The following is a 22,393-nucleotide window of genomic DNA, read 5'->3' as shown; positions in this document are numbered from 1 at the left end:
TTTTCTGACTAGCTATTAATTTACTGAAATTTATAAGCCGTTGGTAAGTGGCAACAATAGGAAGTCTGATCAATGAAATAATAAAATAGTTCAAAGGAATTGATAGGCAGATATGAAATAATTGCTTTAATTGTTCACCAAACCCAATAGAAGTGTCCCACCTGCACCCTTTTTTGAATGACCATTTTTGACAAACTATTTAATATCTCTATCTCTATCTCTAATCTTTCGGCTGGATGTAGTTAAACATACATTCACTGCAGAACTTTTTTATTCATCCTGATAAATCAATTTGGGGAAAGCTATGAACTTTATTTGTATTCTATAAATCATTTTTTGCATTTTCCCTGGAAATCAGGAAAACAGACTCTCCTCTGATGATTAATTCCCCCAAACCCTTGCATGATTTATTTTCTTCTCTCTCTCTCTCTCTGTTTAAGCAATCTCCTATTTGATCAGTAAACAGTAATCAATTAACCGCTTGAGCGATTTTTGATATAGGGTCTACACTGGAGCAGCAGTAAATCTACTGCATGCTTGGAATTGGGCCTTTCAAATAGGTTCCTGGAGTCCATTTCCTTCCCCAAGTCAGCTCCCCTCTGGAGACCTCAGAGGAGTCTCCACCTGCGGAGCGGAGATGATGGAGGGCAAGCTTGGAAAGAAACTTTATGGGCTTGGCCCACTCCTGCCAGAAGGCTGAAATCAGGCCAGGTTGATGTTCTGAGAGTATTTGCACAGAACATTTCATTACTGAGCAGGAGTCACATTTTTGTCTGTTCCCCGGCTGAAGGCGCCGTGAAAGAACAAGGCTGCTATTATGTCCCTGTTATTCAAGGGGGTGCTCAGGTTTTTTTGCACGGATCACAGCAGCAGCTCACCCACCGGGGTGAGATCCTGGCCATGGTTTGTAACCTGCCCTGACGGGAGAACGGGGTGTGGGGGCTGGCACCTGCTCCCTGCATGTGCCATCTGCTGCCCTCTACCATCTCCCAGCCCAATGGACATTTCTGTCTGGTAACAGCTACCTCCAGCATCCAATTGTGCTCAGCTATCGTGGCTGCGGATAAAGGAGCGACATCTCCCCGAGACTCAGGTGCCAAGCAGTCCTTTCATTTCTACAGTACGTTCAGGTTTCTAAGGGATCCCTTTGTCAAATGCACTTATTATCCTTGGAGAGAGATGCTTTGTGCACGGTTCTGGCCATGCCGCTTCAGGCAAGCCAGTGGTAATCAGTGCAACAAAACAAGTCAAGGTAACACAAAGCTGTCTGTCCACTTCTCCCTGGAATGAATGCACCAGTGATGCTTGTTAACCCTCGTTCCCTCACAATATATTGCAAGACACCAGTGTCGCTCTGTTGTGTTCAGATGTGACATGCCATGTATTATACAATAAAACAAGTTAATTAATGTCACTGTTATAGCGTAACAGCTGTACAGTGCTGTGTGTATCTTCTTGCTACATGCAATTGCAGTGATTGTTGAGTAGGTCTGTTGCCTGCAGGTTTCCTGGAATTGCTTCTCTGCAGGAGGCGGTGTATTAGCTTTGCACATTTCCTGCAAATTTCCACAAATCCTTTTCTGTAGGGTTTTCTGTTACCAGTGCTCTTCATTATAAGTACTTCACATTATAGATAAAGCATTTGGGATGTGCACAGATTTGGATAAAAGCCCTTTCTCTCCCTCTGTAATCATTTAATGGTTGACTTAATTTATTGAACAGTCAGGTGACTGTAAGTAGTACAAGTAATGTCTGCCCACACTGTTTTGATATTGCCAGGGGAACAGCTATAAATGGCAATACACAAATTCTTCACAATAGGGTTTGTAAAATGCCTTAATAAAATAATGAGTATACCAGTATCAAAAGCTGGAAATTTTTGCCATTTATGGGACATCTGAGAAAAGCATGAAAGATGAAAAATCAAGAGTGAGCTCTATTGCGGATGCAGCCAGAAGGCATCTATTGTCACAAGGACTTACTTGTCTCTCAAAACTGCTGCATTTCACAGCTTCCAAACCGAAAGGCTGATTGTTTGAAGGCTCGACATGCTGCGCTCTGACCAGTCTGCAGGGCCCAATTCAGCTGCCAAGTCATTTTTACGTTGCTGTTATGCCCTTGCCTGCAATACAGTTACTCTTGGTTCACACTGGGGTGAGAGTGAGCAGAACCAGATTCGGTGGGAGGACTACTTGAGCTAAACAGTAAAGCTGCCAGTAAAAGAGACAGAAATCCAAGCTGCAGCAAGGGAAGTTTAGGTTACACGTTAGGAAAAGCTTTCTCACAAGGAGGGTGGTAAAGCACTGGAAAGGGTTACCCAGAGAGGTGGTGGAGTCTCCATCCTCGGAGGTTTTCAAGGCCTGGCTCGACAAAGCCGTGGCTGGGATGATGCAGTTGGGGCCGGTCCTGCTTGGAGCAGGGGGTCGGACTAGATGTGACCTCCCGAGGTCCCTTCCACCCTCATTGTCTGCGATTCTATGACTTGATGAAAATGGACCCCAGCAATGATGGTAATGGATAATCTAGACAAGCTGCAGTGGTTCGTGTTGATACCTGATGATTTTGGTTCCAGATGCAGTCTGAAAACGCACAAATCTGCATTTGCTTGTGCAGACCCGCCGTTTGCTCACCTGTTTACCTAGTGCTCTGTCTATCTAAGCAGATGCATTCACAGATGTCGGCAGACAAGGCTCTTTGGCCAATATCTTTTATTAGACCAACTCAAATAGTTGGAAAAAATTCAGCATTTATAGGAGGAAAAAGAACTTTTCTTTCCTCCACCTCAGAATGTTTCTCTTCTCCTCGAAAGTTACCTGAGCTCCTCTCCCACTGAAAGTCTAACGCAGTGTCCTTTAGCAAACTTTTCTCTCTAACTATTCCCTAGTTCCACTTCAGTACTCCTGCCTTCTCCTTGATTCTCCACCACTCTCCTTTGCGTCCTGTGTCCCTGCCCATTTCCCTCCAGCAGTGTCCTGCATCCTAAAGCTTACTATTGACACTCGGATTTGTAATGGCACTTTCTATATCCACCAGATTTTTTTCCATATTTACCAGTAAGACAAACTAACATGGGGTCCTAACATAGAAGGAAATAACAAGGCTCAAGGACTCGAATTTAAATGTGAAGGAGGCTTATGAATGTTTTCACTTCTTCTTTTTTTGCCTTTGCTTTGCTGTTTTTAATCTCATAGTGTTAAGCCAACCTCAGGGCTTCTCAAGGGTTTGATTCCTGAATTTTGAATGTGTGGTGCTGGCTATATTGTGTTTGAAGGCATAGCGGGTAACAGTTCTCTTGATTTTTTTTCATGCACTTTTTCTCTGCATTGTGATAGCATGAAACTACTGCTTTGTCACAGTTCAGAATGAATGCATCAGGGTTCCTCTACAGTGGCTGCAAAGAAACTTCAGCTGACAAAGGGGAAAAGAAAATATGTTATACTTATGGAAAAGGAGGAAAAAAGGGGGGAAATGAGAAGGGATATAGGAAGTTAAACTGAGAGCATTAATAACAAAAGTCTCTATTTAAACTTGGCTTTTACAGGGTAATAGAAAATCCATGGAGCCAAACTCCTGCCAAGAAGAATTACAATTCAATTTAAAAAACAAAATAAAACCCAAAAAAAGCTATAACAGCAAGTGTCCCAGCTACCAGGCTGCGCACAAGAAAGGATGGGAGATGGATGGCGAGAAGGCAGCAATGCAGTGTCCTTCCCAAATGTGAATTATCCTGACACATGCATTCATTTTGCATGCTGGTTTTTAGGATCTGTGCACAAACTTAAGTCAGCGATAGTGGCACGGTCTCGAGGGAAGAAACTGGGAAGAAGGCAGCAATCCCAGTGCAAAGGACAGAGGGAAGCCATCCATGTTGATGTCAGTGACGAACGTACCAAGCCATCAAAAAAAAATCACAGCACAGCTATGCCGTTCCTTTGAATTAGACATAACACAAGCTGACAAAGCCCTTGGCTTCCCACGGCAGGTAAGTACAGGTTGGGAGACAGAGGCATGCGTCTACCACGAAGCCTCAGTCTGAATGCATCTTTGGGTGGGCAACTCAGTGCCCTTCCCAGCTTGCAAAATCTCCAGTCTCCCATCTGGTGCTGACAGTGCATGGGTATCAGTTTTCGAGGAGAGCCATATACAACCGAGCTAGTCTGTGGGTGAACTTCACTCCTGGGCAGGCCAGCTTCAAGACTGTGCACCCTTCGGGTCAACTGAGACCACAAACCCGAGCTTACTTGGGATGTGAGTGGAACACAGGTCTTGCCCCGACCAAGACAAACAACCCAATCTGGTTAGTTTTAAGATTTGTTGTACCAAATAATTTGCTGCATTGACTTTTCTGGCATTCAGGCAGCTCTGTTATGCCTGACAAATATCTCAAGGGATTGGAGTCTTTTGCCTTAGGTTTGCTTTGGCTAGATTATCGTGTCAACTTAGTTCTCCAGCTGAAGCAGAGCTCTGGATGCACTGGAACGCCTCTTCTCACACGATGGATCCTCCCTGGATTGACTAGCAGACAGCTAGGAAGCTGTCAGTAGGCAGGAAAGCAAAAGGGGCACCACGAAAAAGTTGTGATGGCCTCCTGGGATCGCCTGTGTTTGTCCATCTGCACACCACTCTCAGGCTTGCAGGAAGTCTGTATGCACCAGAGGCGAAGGACTTCACACTTCCATTAATTACAGAGCGATCTAGCACCGGGGTTGACAAAAGGAATATCTTGCTGGTGAAATACTGTTAGCCAGACAGAGCTTTAAATCTAGCTGGACCGGCGGAACAAGTGAAATGTTTGACAGAGAAGGATATGTGTTGGCAATAATGCTTCATTGATTCATGCTCTAAGTGGTAAATTAAAGTTCCCTTTCCACGGAGTTGAGAGCCTGATTACTAGGAAGAGGCTCTCGTACAATAAAGTAACCAAGGTGTCAGAATCTGTTAAATCGACAGTAACCCACTGTAACCTTCCCTACAAAGAGAGAGCAACGAGCAATGGGAAATTTATTCTGAGCCGTTCACTTAAACGCTTGTGACAAAAGGCCCCCGAGGAATCGGAGACCGACAAAACAAGAGGTCAACTTAAAAGTCCAAGGAAGGAAAAGAGTAAGAGGAAGGTGCCGAATGGAAGACCTGGAGGCCACTTCCCAGCTCTTTCGTCTAACTGTGGAATAGTGTTTCATTCTGCCAAGCAGCAGGAGAGCATTTGGCTTGGTTCCTCCTACTTCGCTGGAAAATATTGGTATTATTATTACTATTATTATCATCATCATAGTACCTAGAAGCCATAGTCATGCACTCAGGTCCTGCTGTACTAAGGTCAAGATAAACACAGAACAAGGTGCATAATTATTTCATGCCCAGTGCTGTCTTCACACCACACACCTAAATCACTGCACACACGATGCACCTAAATCACTCTCGACACCTGTGAACACAGCAGCAAATGCTACGAGTACCACCTTAGAGAAGGGATCGAATAAAGCAATCTTAAGAAATATTATTCTGGACTTAACATGCGTGTAACGGGACCGGCCGGTTCCACCGAGTGGAGGGGAAGTTAAAGCCCTCTCTCAGGGTTGCCTACCTGAGCGTGGCATAGGCTGGTAAAGAAAACTTTTATCATCTGACATGTGTGGAGGCCTAGGCCAACAGATCCAAATGGAAAGAAAAAAAAAGAACAGCAATTTGTATAAATACAGGGGGGAAAATCACACCACGGGGAACTTTCACAGCCACTAATGCAAATCAAAGGTGAAAAGCTGAGTGGTCCTAGACTTGTAGAGGACAATGGCACATTTTGGCAGTTCAGCAGCCCTGGCACAGGAGGGATACCACAGAGAGAACTGAATCTGGCAGCTCTCACAATGAATCCTTCCAGCTGCAGGGAAGACGCTCTTTCTTCCCCAGGCAAGTGGTACAATTACCCCCAGTTTCACTCCTCTCAGAGATTGCCCAGCAGACTTGTGGGACACGCAGACCATGCCACAGGCTTAACAGCTGGCTGCCGTTATCCATTCGCTCCACCAGCCACAAAAACAAAAAGAAATTTGCACTGGGGCGGTTGCATTTCAGGGCTGAAGAAGAGCTGGTTTCAGTGACCTTTAGCTGGATTCTGCAGGGTTGGTGTCAGCAGACACTGAAGCTCCCGTCTCAGGATTTCCAGTCACATTTCCCAAAGTCCTGGAGGCAAAAAGCGTAACCTGATCTGTGTTTGAGCTGTGCTACAGATTAAGGCAGCAGGCCTCCCTGGGACATCTGCTCTGTGGCTGTCCTACAGCCTAGAGGTGAAGACCCTGCTCAGAGCATGAGATGGGTACCGGTAGCTTCCTATCTGGGGGTTGTGGATGCTATTGCTTTCCTTGGCAGGAGAGGGAGGAAAATATCATTCACAGCCTAAAAGTCAACCTGCCTAAGGAAACTGGGCAGGCGTGACATAGTGCTTGCTGTTGTTAGTCCCCAAATCCATATCCTCATCTCAGCTCTACGAAATGTCTTTGTATAATTTTCCAGAGCAAGAGGGGAAATTCTTTGAGGTGTATACAGAATTAGATAGGGGGGGAAATCTGCTTCAGCATCCTTTGGTTGAAGCTGCAGGTTGTAAAGGAAGGCAGAGCAGAACTTTGCACCTTACAGCAGGAGCACTTTGTGGGCCAGCAGCCTCTCACTCCATGATCTCCACATCTCAATGATGTTATGACCAGGGATCCTGCTTTTCTTTAAAAAAATAAAAATCTCCAATTTTTGGATGTAAACAAAGTAACCCAAAATCCACATTTTCCATGATTTACAATGAAATGCCACTAATATGTATGTATGTATGTATGTGTGTGTAAGTATGTGTGTATATATATATGTGTGTATGTATATGTGTGTGTATATCTCTCTCTATATATCGAGATAGATAGATATGGAGAGAGAGAGAGATAGTGGAGTTTCATTTTAATATATAATATTGCTGTAAGGGGAGAAGCAGATATGGATTAGAAAGTCATAGCAAGGTAGCTGGGGGTTGTTTGTGAGGATCCTGCCCCTCGCACACCGAGGGATTGAGAGATCCAGGCGTGTGACGGACGTGTCCTGAGACGGACCTAGAATTCCCGTCAGCGATGCTGTACATGGAGCTATGGGAATATGGGACATGGCTCCTTAGCACACCGGGAAGGTGACAGAAAACTTTGGCATAGAGCAGTCTAAGGGGCAATGTGAAGTTAATGAGACGTGCAGTAGACCGACTAGTACCACAAGGAAGAGAAAAAGGAAAGGATGGATGCTTATCTCCCAGAGGAAGGGAAGGGAAGTAGACTGCGCCAGTCAGAGGTAGGAGGGCAATGGATACACGACCTAATTGTAGCTCTCCATGTCTTCAGCTTCTATTCAGCTGTGATACGCTCACCATGGGATTGTATTGTTCCTGCCAGAACCCTTCTGTTAGCATTGAGGTGCAGCCAAAGCCAGCCTGCAGGTCTTCTTACTGACAGAATAATGTACAAAAGAGCATTTCAGAAGATTGCCACCAGCCAGAGGAAAACCAAGTGATGCCCTGTGATATCTCCTGATGTCTGTGCAACACGGATCATAAATAAATCTACCACGTCCCATAGGTACGCGCTGTGGTGGCTCTATCTCCACATGCTTCGGCGTGGAGTGGTAGCAAACATTTGAAGATGCAGCCTACGTTAAGCAGAAGTGGGGGGCATCGTCTGCAGAAGGCAATAGAAATATGCTGCCTTCATCTGCAACAGTTGTAATATTTACCGTAACAGAGAGATGCCAAAATATTCTTGGCCCTGTCCCTGTTGTTCTGTATTTTTCCTTTAGTTGTGTATTTTTTTCAAGGTCAAATCCCACACTGGTGTAAATCAGATTAATTGACCCCCCTGGTGTGATGCCAGTTTATATCAGTGGAGGGACTCTTTCCTCATAAATCAATCCCTCTGGCCCTCTGATCGTTTCTTTCTTGCTTTTGGGATCCTCTCATTTGGTAATACCTTTCTGTATTTCAGTAATCTTAGCCTGGCACGAGACAGTGGAGGGCACAGTTTCTGTGCAAAGGAGGTTACGCTCATGAACGAGCCGGGGGGAGATCTGGGGGACACAATAGACGATATTTTCAGAAGCACCAAAGGGACTTAAAAATCTGAATCCCATTTGCAAAAGTGACTACAGTAATCATGAGACTTCCCACTTCTTAGTCAAGTCGTTTCTAGAAAATGGGGCAACAACTCCAAGACGTGAACATTTTTTAATTTTGTCAAAATTTTAGCCCAGCTGGCCATTTCTAATGGTATTTGAGTTCACGTGCAGCCCTGGAAACCACCGGAGGAAAATAATACGAAATCCAAGCCAAGCAGACTCTCATTCAAATAAGGACGTGTCCTATGAATGTCAGTCTCAAAGCCGGCCACTTCTTGTTGCTGTCATCTCCGTCCAGTCTCCGCTGCCATCCACCCAGGAAGGTGGTGAAGATCCAGGTCTTCGAGAGACCCTTACTACCAGAGGTGTGAAAGGAGAGCAAGGTCTGCGTGCTATGCAATTCAAACTCAATCCTGATTTCTACCATACAAAATCTAGTGTAATCAGCTAGAAGGCATAATTAGTTCTGGCTAATTGGAAACAAGGCCTTGAATGTTGCTTTTCCCCCTCTACCATTTTCATACTGGCAGTGGTTACTGTGTCCCTTATTTTCAAGTGATCTCTGTAAACTAATTACTTTTTACTGGGTCAGTGCTGTTATTAAATTATCATTTTATGAGACTAAAAAAAGCTCAAACCCAGTCAGCAAACGAATAATTTCCCTTCATCTCCAGTGAAATACAGTGTTATTGTCAATATATTTTGTTCATGTGCTTGCAGTAATGCAGGCAGAAAAGAAAGAAAAGTTTTGTAAAATGTGTTAAAGCAATCACTTCACACACCCTGTTTACAAGCATTTTCACTGGTGTACGTGGTTACTGCATTATCATTATCCTAGTTGGTACTACCATTTAGCCTGATTCATACCATGGGCTTTTCTGAAAAGAGAAGAAAATAACAAGTTGCCATTTCTGGCTTATAAACCGTGGAGTGTGATTAGATACACATCAACAAAAAAAGAAATTAAAAAAGAAAAACCACCCAATCTCGATAGATCAATAGGTTGGGGAAAAACCTCCAATTGATTCAGTAGAATCCAGAAGAAAACATTCTGGAATTAGTAAAAATATTTTACTAGGTTTGGGGTGCTGGTGTATTTAAGTAGCCCCCCAAAAATGAGATGCAGGCTTGGAGTTTATGCCCAGGCAATGCAGGGGGAAAAAAGTTTCTCTCTTTAGTGTCTTATCAGAAACAAATTTCACACACAATATCTGTAAATCCATTAGGAGGAGAAAATTGATACCCATTTCACATAGGATGAAGTCTGAGTCGACAGAATGCAGCAAGAAAATGCTTTCTTTATATAGCTCCATCAATTTATTGTTTGATTGGACTTTCTCTATATTAAATTCAAGCTGTTCTTTAGCTTGTGGATATTAGTTGGTGGCTGCGTAGGAAATAGCAGTGGTGATGAAATTGTAGAGCCTTGCATTACAAAGGAAGCGTCCCACATCTCATCCATCTTTCCATCAGCAAGGTTAAATGCGCAAGGTAGCATTTATATTAAAACAATTTTTCTGATTCAGTTTAATGACTCTTATTGAAGTCCTGACACACAAAATGTGATTACATAGCCCAAAATGCAATCTTCCAGGAGAAGCCATGAAGAGCAATGGTCTACAAATGGTTTGATATTTTCCTTACTTTTCTGGCTCCCCTTAATTTGTATCAAGAAGGAGAATGAAAGTCAAAATCAGATCAAGTGTTTATATCTTTTCATCGCAGACATAACTGCAAATAAACCTCTATTCATGAGCTGCATACCTGGCGGTGCTACGCAGGAAATGTGGTCAGTATTCAGAAGGCTTATGCAAGTCCATGTGTCAACAGCTTGGCATTAAGGATTTACCATGCCATTATACTACTTAAATGTGATCCTGCTTCTTCCCTGTGATTAAATGCCCATCAGAAAAGAAAAAGAAAAAGTTCCAGCAAGTAAAGCAAATCAACTAATATTTTCCTCATTTCTTTTAGACACAGTTGGTTAAATGCCAGTTTTCTCCCTTTACCACTTTTCTCTTTACTTTTCTCTTACACACACACACACACACACACACACACACACACACACACCCTTCTCCCTCCATGGATGCATAGGATGCCACTTTGAAACAACGTGTAATGAAATAAAAAATAAAAATCCTGCTCTGTCAATAAGCTGGATATAGCATCAGCAAGAACTTCCCAGGTCGGCGATAGTGATGTAAAGTCACCCAAGGCAAGACCATCGATGTGGTCTGAACTGAGACATTTGTGTCTGCGACATCCTGGTTTTGCATGACATAGATGGTTGCTTTTGTTCATTTGTGGCTGGTTCCCTTCATTATTTTTTCCTGTTTTCTAGCTTTCTCTCCTGCAGCTGTTGTTTTTATTTTCTCCTTAATTGTCTAAGTTCCCAATCTATGCTCAAATTTTCATGCATAATAGAATCCTACATTAGACAGAAACGTTTTCTGATTAGGCATTAATGGGTTCCAAACTGTCTGCTGATTTAGGGACTGATGCAAAATCCAACGACGTCAATAAGACTCTTTTGATGTACTTTGCTACACCCAGGCACGTACAATATCTGGCTGGTGGGTAGGTCTCGCCTAGACTAGGATGCACCCAGAAGGATTTCTTTCCATGCAGGAAGGCAAATCCTGTCTTAGCGTTCTTCTCATTCTTGGCTTGGCTGCTAAGGCTGCCAACACATGTTCCCGTACTGCCGCCATATAATGATTGGTGTCTGACTTCAGGGATTGGACAAAGGCTCATCAAATCATGGTGCATATGCCACCAAGCAAATAAAGCTGATTAAATGATGAAATCATCGTGGAGTTAGACTTTGTTTTGAACCAGGGTGACAGAGAAAGGAATAAAGCTCTGGGATTCACTGCCAGTCCCATAAGTATCAAGTCCCAGCTTGGAAAGAAAAGATGGAGCCAAGAAAACAAAATGTCTCAAACAAGAACACTAAAAATACGGTGGTTGGAGAAATCCCAGCTTGGACCCCATTCTGTATTCTGCATAATGCTTCTCGACACTTGTGATGATATATAGGACAATGCAATTTTGGAAGAGCTAGAGACGCTGCCATTTCTTAGGGCAACAAAACAATAATTCATCCACAGGTGCAGAAGGGGAAGGTTGTAAAATATTTCTTAGTAGCTGACTACCTCCATATCTACTGAAATCCAGGATAAAACATTCCCATCCACATTTCTAGGAAGGGAGAGTTCTGCTTCTGCAAATGTCATTGGAAGTATTTAAAAAAGAAGCAGAGGATATTGGCTCAAAAGAGTTATTATTTCTGTAATGCCAACAAGTTTTGTGACGCAATTTATTTGCTGGATATAGTTCCTCTTTCCTGACTGTAGAATATATGCGAGCAGGATGCAGGTTTCTCTTTTCTTAAATACATACATTTAAGGGGGTTTTTCCTTCTCTGAATTGATCTGGGTCAATTCAAAATGTAAATTATTATTAAGTACAGGGCATATATTGAGTTGCATGATTTGATTGTGACTGGTTACGCAAATCCAACACCCATGTTCTGTCCTCTGACTGTGGTTCTGATTCTAAAATATGCTGATGGTTTTGGCCCTGATACAGCAAAATCAGTTTAAAATGAATGGCCTTGTAAAATGTAGTCCTAAGTGACTTCGGACATGAATACTCATGAGTACCACTTAAAAATATATTGCTGTGAATTGCCTGAATATTCATGAAAGGACAACTCAGAAAGGTCACAACTTTATGTTCACAGAACATATTACAATTTTCACATTGACCTGAAAACTTCAGGCATTATATATTTGCTTAGAGCCGGTTACTTAGGACTTCCAAAATCCCTTGCAACAGATTGAGGCACCAGTCACGTTGCCTTTCAATGGGACTTTTGTTTTTAACTCATTTGGTCCCTTTTGCAAATACCAGCCTACATTCTTTGTCTAGGTGATGCTTAAAGAGCTATTACAATGAGGAGAATGATATACGAATGTGGATAGAATAGAGGGTAGGACATGCATTAATTTATACTAATCACTCCAAAATGTATCCAGTTGGATCCAAATGGATTAAGAGAAATAGAAAACAAAATACATAGGTGTCTTTGGGACCATGGCATATGAAAAAAAATCTGCTGTATGACTGTTCTTTAAAAAAAAAAGAAGAAAACTTTAAAGTGTTTGGGGGAGAAAAGGCTCTTTTACTTGAAAACTGTCCTGTTTTTAAAATAGCACAAAATGGGACCCATTTGCTAGCCTCGGTTGTCCTGCGTGCTGGATGGAGATGGCCTCCAATCAAAAAATCAAATGCGATTTAAAAGTAAATAAAAACAACACACTGATAACACAAAGCGACACAATTTATAATAATTAAACTGCCTGGAAATGGATACAAAATGGATTGGCTATCACAGAGCAGTGCTCAAGCCAGCTAACCACGAACTAAGGACGAGGTATGTCTCTGAATACTAATATTGAAGAGCTAGCCCTGTGCCCAGCAGCAGTGGTTGCTGAGGCTGAAGGTTTGGGTCAGCACCTCTTTCAGAAAAACACCAAGGTGGTAGAAAAATGAACATGTATTTTATTGATGCTTTACTGGGGATGGGAGAAAGGAATGGGAGCTGTCAGCCTCTGGAGGAAAATGCTTCTGCATGGACTGGGGAGCTGATTTGGAATTAATTTTGAGTAGTTGTTTCAGTAATTCAGATTGATTTAAGATGCACCCAAGAATAACACTTTCATTAAAAAACCTCCTGAGTAAAATTTAAATCATGCTAAATTAAAAACAGCCTCTGTTAAACCAGGAGTGATGAGCACAGCAGAAGGATGGGAGATGCAGGGTCAGTATAATTTGATTCCTTTGTTCGGCTCGCCGCCCCGCAGTGCTGTTGTTGTACCTGTCTCTTTGGAGTCTCCTGCTCTCCAAAGGAACATGCAAGTCGTCATTGACTCCTCCGAGCTCCGACTGAATAACTACCCCACCAAAAGTGCTGTGCGTTGTGTTTTATTTCAGGAAGCACACACTCTCCTGCTTGGTTTCCCTCACAAGTTTTTTCCCTTCGGGCCAGGCTGGACTCTCGGCCACACCAGGATAAATCTGGAGCGAGGCACTGGAGCTACAGTGCCGCATCTGAGAGTTCCTCCTCCTGGCGTCAATCCCACCCGTTATTTGTGTTTCAAAGAAAGAAACACGGACGTACACTGCAAGAGATTTGAGGCCTTGATCTCAGGCCGATGAAAAAATCCATGGAAGGGTTCCCATTTATTCCACTCATGAAATTTGGAATAGGATTGAAATATTCAGTAGAGCAAAAACCACCCTCTGGCTTCTGCTCTGATACATCTGGAGGAGTCAACAAGCCTATTATTAAATTTGGTACTTTTGCAATACAATGGACCTGCATCGTACCCAGGGTGTTCAACTTCATGGCAGGCAGGTTGCGCGGGAAATGGGAGCAGTCTCCAGGAAATGAAGAACTTACATACTTTGATATTTTCAGCAAAGTTTTGGGGCCACATCTTCAGCTGGTATAAATCAGCAAAGCCCCATTAAAGTCAATGCAGTCATGGTGGCATGAAACTGGTGTAACAGAGCAGAGGATCAGGCCTGTGCATTTAACAGCCTTTTCTGGCAGAAGATGCAGGAAATCTGTGTACAACTAGGCCAGTAAAAAACGTCCTGTTGAAACTGGTATCTGATGGCTTTCATTTCAATACAATGACTAATTTTTTTTTTTTTTTGTAATTTCCATAAATACTGTCTGCTTCTTTTCAGGAAATCTCACCCTTCTTCAAAATATTTTGGTTGAACACCAGAAGTTGCTAGCCAAATATTTTGGGGTTTCTGAAGTTGTGGGCAAAATTGAAAAATATACTTGACATTTTTTAAAGAAAATGTCTGCTTTAGTGTAGCATTCCTCAGGAGAAGAAAATGCCTGCGGATCAGTTCTCTTCATTACCAAGGGCTTCATGAAGGGCTCAAGCTCATATAGATGATCTTAGCTTCCTTGGCTTCACTGGGACCGATTTATTTTACCCCAGCTGAAGATTTGGCTTAGATGTTTTAGTCTTCTTTTTCTTGATGTTAGTCAACTGGAACATCTGTTAATGCTTTCCAAATGCTAGCTTTGTTTACTGGCTTTTAATAAACTTTCCAATCATTCACAGTGAGTTCATTTTTTAATGGTTTATTAGGATAGGGAGCATTACCCCATATATTCCCAATCAAATTAAAAAAACAATTTCATACAGCTGGTGAAAGTCCAAGAACAGATCATTATCCAGTTACCTGGACTAAATACTCCAATGTGCAAACAAACACCTTTCCCACCCACCCACCCACCACTCATTTCTTTAAACATACACCATTTCTCTGGGCCCAAACCTTTTTCAAATCCTAATTCAAATTGTGAAGGCAACCGAAGAGATCATTGCAACGTGTTTATGAAAGCTTTGAGCGCTGCTCAGCTGCAAGCAGCTAACTGGCACCCTCCTCAATGGGCAAACTCCAGCATATTGTGCCTCCTGCTAGAAATGTCGGCTGCATTTTTTGGCAGTGACAGTGAGGTGGGAATTGCAAATCCACTAATTAGCAACAAGTCTCTTCCGAGCAGAGTCAAAGGACTCCTGAGTGGAGCTGGTCAGGAATTGTCCAACTATATGAGTTTTCATCTGAAAAGGCCACTGTGTTAAAAATCAAAGTGTTATATGGGCACGGTTTGGTTTTAGCTCCTACCAGAACCCTACCTAGTGTCCTGCTATCTCAGCTGATAGTCTGGGGAAGAAGGGGCAGGTCTGGGGGCTGGAGCAACCCCACCAAGCAGCCTTTCCCCGAGGGAGGCGTCCCAGGCTTGCAGGCTCCCTCCACGGCTCTTAGCGGGGCTCAGATCCACAGCCTGCGGCGGGAGGGCTCTTCTGGCTCTGGAAACTCCCTGGGTTGCCCCCAGCTGCCAAGAGGAGCTCAAGAAGCCAGCTGCTGTTGGGGTAGCCAGCTGCTCTGGGCTTTGTTGGGGTTTTTTTTTAAATCAACTGGAAACATGTTTTTTTTCCCTAGAAACAAATGTTCTGGAGCTCCTTCCTCATGGCCTTTACCAATTGCTCATCTTCATTCCTAATCATGATGAAAACATTTTTCCTTTCTTTTCTTTTTGTGAAATAGCAGCATTTCCCACAGGATGGAAAGCCTGAGCCTTGACTAGCTTTTCTCCTGACTCTGGTGCACCTGGGACAGTGAAGTCCTCTGAGAGTCTTTGCTCCATTTGGCTTAAGTACAGGGGGAATTCGAGGCAGCTAGTCAAAAATAAATTGCAAACAGAAAATGAAAAGAACAAAGACCCAATTTCTCTGCACTTTTCCTCCCAGTGCCTTAGATCCTTGTATTTAATCATCTTTAATGCCAATAACTCATATCTGAGGTGCCTACAGGCATCTTTGTGCTAGTCTTCCAATCTTAAATCTAGCATAGCCAGCTTATTGAACGCTCACATCTGTGCAGATGGATCCTCCAGAGAAATCGAGTCCCCCTCTCTATGGACCAGGTAAGAGTAAGGCCAAAGTGCACCGTGCCTCTGACAGACAGAGACAAATTAGAAAAGCTGCATGCACTGTACAGAGCCTGCATCCATCAGCATCCCTCCAGCTCAATCAATGACATTTATCTCATAACTAGAAACCTTGCACCCCCAGGAGCAGGCCTGTAGTTTCCTCAAAGCTTCTCTTTTCTACCAGAACGTGGTCGTGTCTATGAATAAACGAAGGATTTTCTGTCCCAGTTGCACAGCGGAGCACAACAGGGGTTCACAACAGAGGGATACGGTTTGCACACCTGGGCGTTGAAAGGATGCAGGTGCCTAAATTCAGGCTCTTTGAGTTTCAGCTCCTGGCTTCATTGACTTCATTTTTTTAGCAAGTGACAGCCGTCCACACCATGACATATTTTACCACTGCTGAAACCTTTGAAGTGCCAGCAAACCCTCAATGCCATCTCACTGGATCCAGTGGCCAAAGCAGACTGGAACAGGAGGAGAGCTTGCACTACAGCTGGCAAAGGAACAAACTCGCCCTTGCTTTTAGCAGGGAAATGGGATGCTGAGAGGGCCTCTTCCCCTTTATTTTAAACCTTGTCCCCTTCCTGTTAACTGGCTTTGGCTCTGCATCATGTAATCTCAGTCAGTATTTCAGTGGGGAAGGTAGAAATGAATTGAATCCAAATGATTTGTTTCTACGTATTTTTCCCAAATGTTTGTATAATTGCATCCGCACGGGGGTAGCGATTGTTGTTTGGGCCACCCACTGGCCACAGAGTGGTGGTAACTTGTTCGTGGCACCCTGTCCCATCGCTGCCCTTTGGTATATACCAATCACCACAGCTGGGACTTGAACTATGCCCCGAACAGCAGCTCTTCAGCCATCAAGAGGCACATCCCCATGAGCAGGTACATGCATTTCCCCGTGGACAAGCAGTAGTGGCACAATATGTGCTGCTGCTGCTACATGTCCCTGGGGAAAGCTCCTGCACGCATGCTCCCATGTGGGGCATGTTGCCTTGGGTGGGGTAGGTCGACACTTGGGATGGCCCCAGCAGCCTTACCTGGGATCCTGGGGGTGTCTAGGGGCTGCACCCACGTTGATTCGGCAGCAAAGGGCCTGGCTGGCAGCTGGAGCCAGGCTCTGGTTTTGGGTGGCACGCACTGCCGCCATGTGCACCACCCTGCTTTTGACAGGCACAAGTTTTTTTGATCTACTGGTGTCCAAACCCCACCCCCTGTGATGCAAATTTGCAGCACAGGGAACACCTGCATGTGCGGCGTGTGCAGTGGGCAGCACCACAGACAGGTCACAGACCACCCGTGCATGCTTGTCTGGACATGCCCAAGGCGTTTTTTCTGAGGCCGATCCAGCAGGCATTCTCCAAAGCCTTAACTTTTGTGTAATTGCATTCACTTATGGGTTGCAATGGTTGTGCCTGGCACACGCTGGCCACAGAACGGCCCATCTTTGGGGAGGGGGCGGAGGAACCTGTCTTTGATGGAAGTTGCTCTTTCGTGTACCTTGCCGTAATGGCTTTTCTAGAATGTGATTCGAGCAAACAGTTGTAGAGCAACAGGTCTTGGTGCTTAGACCAAAGTGACAGGCAATCAGGCATGTTATAAATGAGATGAGGAGAGAGGGAGAGGGAGGGTGAGTAAGCACAGGATTCTGTCTCTGCTATGTTACCGAACGACGCTTTGCACTTCTAAAACGACACAACTCTGTAAAAACAGCCACATCACGGCAGTGTAGCAAACATGCTATGTGCTACGGCAAAGTATTTTACTTATCATCTCCCTTGTCCCCAAAACAATGAAGGTGAATGTTCATGCTTCATTGCATCAGTCGTATCTTGCAGATGGCAACCATTGCTTAAATAGATTTTGTTCCAGCTACTTCTTACAAGGTCCTGTTTCAATGCCTGTAATTATTTTATTCTTGTCAACCTGCTTAAAGCACTCATTCAACTATAATGCCTATGATTACCATAGATTGAGAACACTTTAAAGTACTCAGGACCGGCCTGTTTTTTTCTCTATCAAAACATGCAGAAAGAAAAGATACTACAAGCAAGAGGCCATTTCATTCAGCTAATTGGGCTAGTAAGTAAACTTCAGCCCAAAGCAGATTTTTTTGGTCGCCTAATGCCTACCTAGTGTTTTCCTGGGCCTTCCCGTCTCTAACTCCACCGTGCAGGAACCTGCGCGCTTGTTCAGAGCCTTAAACAAACCCAAGAAGAAACACTCCACTGCTCATTCCTCCCCTTGGGGAGAGCAGGAGAGAGCAAATGTGACAGATATTAGTCACGTTGCTTAATGCACTACTGGGAGCTGCTCGGATGCGGTGGTGACGAGATCGTGGAGTCAGAGTCTGGAAGTTGCCGAATACAGAAAGTCGACATTTTAAACTCGGGAGCTGCAAGCTATGCTTAGCAGTTCTGTAGAGCAGGCCACTTCTACTGAAATACTGAGATAGGGGTGGAGGAGCCTAACTTTAGTCATCCAAGTTTTCAGGTTTTGGTCGGACTACAGGCGTATTCAAGGCTAGGGAAATTATTATCTCCTTTGGTTCTCGTGGCAGATATGCTTTATGCTCTCATTGGTCAAAGGAATCCAAAACGTACTGCTGTCACAGGCCCACACTCTGCCACTTCTTGACAGCTGAGTTACAATTTGAATATTTTAAAAGTCTTTTTGTCTGCCTTTTTATGCCTAATAGGTAAAGGGAAGTATTTAAAACAGGAAACAGGAAAAGGAGAGAGTCATTTGAGATCAAATATAACTCATGGAGCTCCTCAGCAGGAAAGCTCTTTGCAAAGTAAATTAAAATTTAGCACATGATTATGAATTATGGAATGAAGAGATTGCATTAGACTGTGCAACTTTAAGCGCCTGCAGCTACTCTGAAGATTACTTTACTTGCTATGAGTCTGTCACTGTGAGTGTCTGGCTAGTCTCTGTTTTCTTTTAGGAAGGTTTCAGTCCTGCGTGACAGAAACACACATCTATAATCTTTGCAGAAACAGCTGTAATGTCAATGGGAGAGAAATGAAATACCGCGGGGGGGGGAGAGTCCTCCAGGCCATGTTTCCCCTGCTTGTGATTCTGTCATTTATTTGCACCTGTCCATATGAGCTTTTCACACATTACTGTAATGGCTACAGATTAGGGCCATTACTACTACAACTTCTGTAACTCCCAGGTAAACACAGCAAAAAGGGCTATTTCCCGTTCAGATAACAACAAGCAAACCTTGTCCTGTAATTCAAGAAATACCTTCACTAGGGCAACTGGCCGCAAGATCTGCCTGAATTCAGCAAGCCTCCGGTGCCCACCTGCCAAGCTGTCAAATCATTTACAGTAAAGGCTGAAGATACAAAACTGGACAATGAATTCAGTGATTTTGTATATAGGTAATAAGTTGGTTAAATATGTCTGAAAAGAACCAAAAGACCTGCTCTTCCACTGCTTTGTGCCGTGTGTCATCATTTCCATGTCTGAACGCTGAATGCAAGGCAGGTGCAATGCTACCGGGCCATTATGGCAGGGCCTGCGTCTCTACGGCCTTGCTTCTCCTGCACTCACTCATAGTTTGCAAACTGTTTTGCAAAACGTGATGTTTTGTGACCACTTTGGCATAGGTGTAAATGCCTGGTGAAGTGCCAGGCAGAGGAGAAACAGGCCTGTAACGGTCCTAAAGCCCCTTGGAACACATCCTATTCAGAGAAAAACAAAGACCGACCCTCAGAAAGTCACCAAACTTCAGCAACTAGCACGTGTTTGCCTAGGGCCTAATAAAAGAAAATGCAACACTTACCCGAGAGTCGTCATGGTTACAATAGTGTACCAAAAGGAAGCTGGGATGCTGGTGAATTTGCTAGCTGAGGATCCTTTCTCTGCATAAAACATCACTGTAGCAAAGATGATGATTGCCATAGTGAGGGAAAAGAGGAGAAAGCCAAGTTCAGAGGCACAGCTCTTCAGAGTGTAGCCCAAGATTCGTAAGCCTTGCGAATGGCGGGAGAACTTGAAAATCCTGAAAACCCTGAAAACCCGTAGTGTCACAAAGGCTCCGCTGACATCCTCATTATCGGTCATCACCAAGCCAATATAGTAGGGCATGATGGCCACCACGTCAATGATGCTCATCACGCTCCTGATGAACCTGTAGCGACTCGGGGCCGCGAAGAGTCTCAAAAGATACTCAACGGTGAATATCATAACGCAAGCTGTGTCCAAGCAGAAGAAAGCCACAGCATACCTCTCCCCGCATGGAAGCTCCTTGTTCCCCGGCACCGTGCCGCAGGGGACGGTTTCTACCACATTCGTGATCACAGAGACAGCAATAAAGAAGCCGGTGACATAGTAAAAGACTAAGGCCAAGGTGCTGGTATGGGGGTTCTCGAAGGCTCGCCACATGGTCTGCCGGAAGTTCAGGGACGGCATGGACCCTTCTTGGTTGTTCTCCGAGTCATTGTCGTCCATCAGCCGCTCGGCATTTTCCCGCTTCCTATCCTTGTACTCTTCGTAGCAGCAGTCCCCGATGATTTCAGGTAGGATCCCGTAGAAGGCGAGCTCCTCGTCGTAGGCAGAGATGCACTCGTATCGTGGGTAGTGCAGCTTGCCAGTTCTGTAAAAATTTAAGATGCACCTAAAGACTTCAGGGTCCCGGTCAAAAAAGTATTCCTTAGTGTCTTCGTTGAAGAAGAACTCCTTCTCGGTGCTGCCCAGGAGAGTGTCCGGGTATCTCTCCAGTGTAGTCCTCCAGGTCTGGAAGCGCCGCCCACTCACGTTCAGGATGATCAGCTCGTCCTGCCTCTTGTTTTTATCCGTGGGGGCCAGCGGCATGGGGCAGTTGGCCACTGGCATCCATCCGATGGCGGCTGCCCTGGCAAAGGGCAGCCATGCTGCTACGCCTGCTGCCATGATGGCTCGAGGCCTTCCTTGTTATTGGAGAAGACAGTTCTGCTGCTTCTAGGACCCGTTTGAAGTCAAATCATTTCCATCTACAAATGAAACAAAACAAAAATATAGCAGGAGGTCAGCCGGGGCTGTCTTGCCCAGGGACTGCTGAAACAATCTGGATAAATATCTTTGAGGGAATCCACAGCAACAGAGGAGCTAGTTTGTGCTAGCCCCTGCTTAGAAGAATGGTTATTAAAAGATACACATGATAATCAGCGCGGGAAGGTTATAGCATTATTACAGATGGAAGTTTTGAATGGCAAATGATTCCTCATTAAAAGTATTTAAAAGTAGCATAAACATGCTAATTTATATTTGCTTCCTTACAAACAAGACTAATCCGTAATTCCACAGGTGTAAGCTTTATGCATTTATCATTCTGGCTACAGCTGTCAAGAAAGAGCTGGAAACTCTGGTGAAATCCACTGGCAGTTTACCAGGGGAAACATTTGTGGCTGAAGACCTAAAATGGACCCGGTTGGACTTCTCATAAAAAGCAAGCTCTGAATTCAGCCAAGCTAGCACTACAGACTACCCACTGGTAACTCAGTTCAAAGAATGACTCTGAAATCTTCCAGGGTTTGCAGTACAGTTTTGCTCAACCTTTAGTTAAAAACCTCTGCTAGGCAACAGCTTTTTTTGCCGCTCCCCTGGGTAGTTCCTTGAGACAGGTTTTACTACAGTGAAATATTGCACCATTCCAGTGGGCAAGAGGAAAAATCAGTGTCTTTGGGGCATGACAGCATTGCCCAGAATTTCTGAGCTTCGGTAGTCTGCATGGTGAGCGTGCGCTAGCGTGCGAGATGGGCACACTGGGTAGTGTCAGGCTACACGAGACGCTTTCTGTGCAGTAGCCTAATAACACTGCGCAGGAGCATGCTGGTCAAAAACCGTGCCAATATAGAATACGATATGCTACTGTGCAGTGTTATTAAGCTACTGCACAGTAAGTGTCACAGGAAAACCATGAGCCAGCATTGCTGCATGGTAGCGTGAATTATTGTGCATTTAGTTAGTACCTGGTTAACCAAGTACTAAACGTAATGTGCAGTAACTAGGGTGCATTAACGAACATGTAGACGCACGCGCTCAAAATCTAAACCGTGCCAGACCAAAACAGGTTGAGCATCCAACTTTGACAGGGTCGGCTACCAGACTGTGAAGATTATCTTGATTGCTTCCTCGCTAACAAAGGCAAAAGTCCTTGAATAAGTGAAGGAACAAGCCCGATACCATTGCCATACTTAGGGGCCCATCTAAGGAGAGAAAAATGTCCACAGCTCCAAGGCTCCTTAGCTGGTTCAAACTGGGTTAGCTCTGCTAAAATCAATGCGGTGACTCTGATTTACAGCAGACCTGCATTTCCTTGTTCCACTGGGTCTAGAGTCAAACCTTTCAACTTATTAACCTTAGTTTTTATTCACTCCCTTAGTATTTTTAATTACTGTCTAATTATTTGAGTAAGATGTTCTGTGGACTATCCAAAGTCCATTAAGGCAATAGAAAGATTCCCTTTGGCTTCACTGGATAAGACTGGAAACCTCAGTACGTGGACTGCCTAACATCTTTCTACATAATTTCACTGTGACGTTATCTTAATTGTATGAACAGCGCCGTTCCAGTCGCTGGGGCTATAGCGTTATTGATCTTAACAGGCCACAAGACACTGACTGAAAGATTGCAGAACGAATCTGTGGTGAAACCTTTTAGTGAACTGTTCTCAAAATGGGGCTCTCCCTAGGTATTATGCATTATCATTCATCATATTAATATTATGAA

The 22,393-nt window shown here is 44.1% G+C and overlaps 1 protein-coding gene across 3 annotated transcripts in view; it reads right to left on the bottom strand.

Moving 5' to 3' along the window:
• Window positions 1-22,393, bottom strand: part of KCND3 (potassium voltage-gated channel subfamily D member 3) — a 205,217-nt gene that overhangs the window by 180,303 nt on the left and 2,521 nt on the right. For all 3 annotated transcript variants that reach the window (XM_090024908.1, XM_090024909.1, XM_090024910.1), the window contains exon 2: window positions 19,467-20,655. In XM_090024908.1, the coding sequence (XP_089881034.1) occupies window positions 19,467-20,575 (1,109 nt within the window). In that variant the 5' untranslated portion in view covers window positions 20,576-20,655. The remainder of the gene's footprint in view (window positions 1-19,466; window positions 20,656-22,393) is intronic.

This window comes from Crocodylus siamensis, chromosome 13 (assembly GCF_052110815.1).
Source record: "Crocodylus siamensis isolate JL-2025a chromosome 13, ASM5211081v1, whole genome shotgun sequence".
NCBI lineage: Eukaryota > Metazoa > Chordata > Crocodylia > Crocodylidae > Crocodylus > Crocodylus siamensis.
Note: the sequence above shows the minus strand (reverse complement) of the source record. Positions and strands in the feature narration are given on the sequence as shown.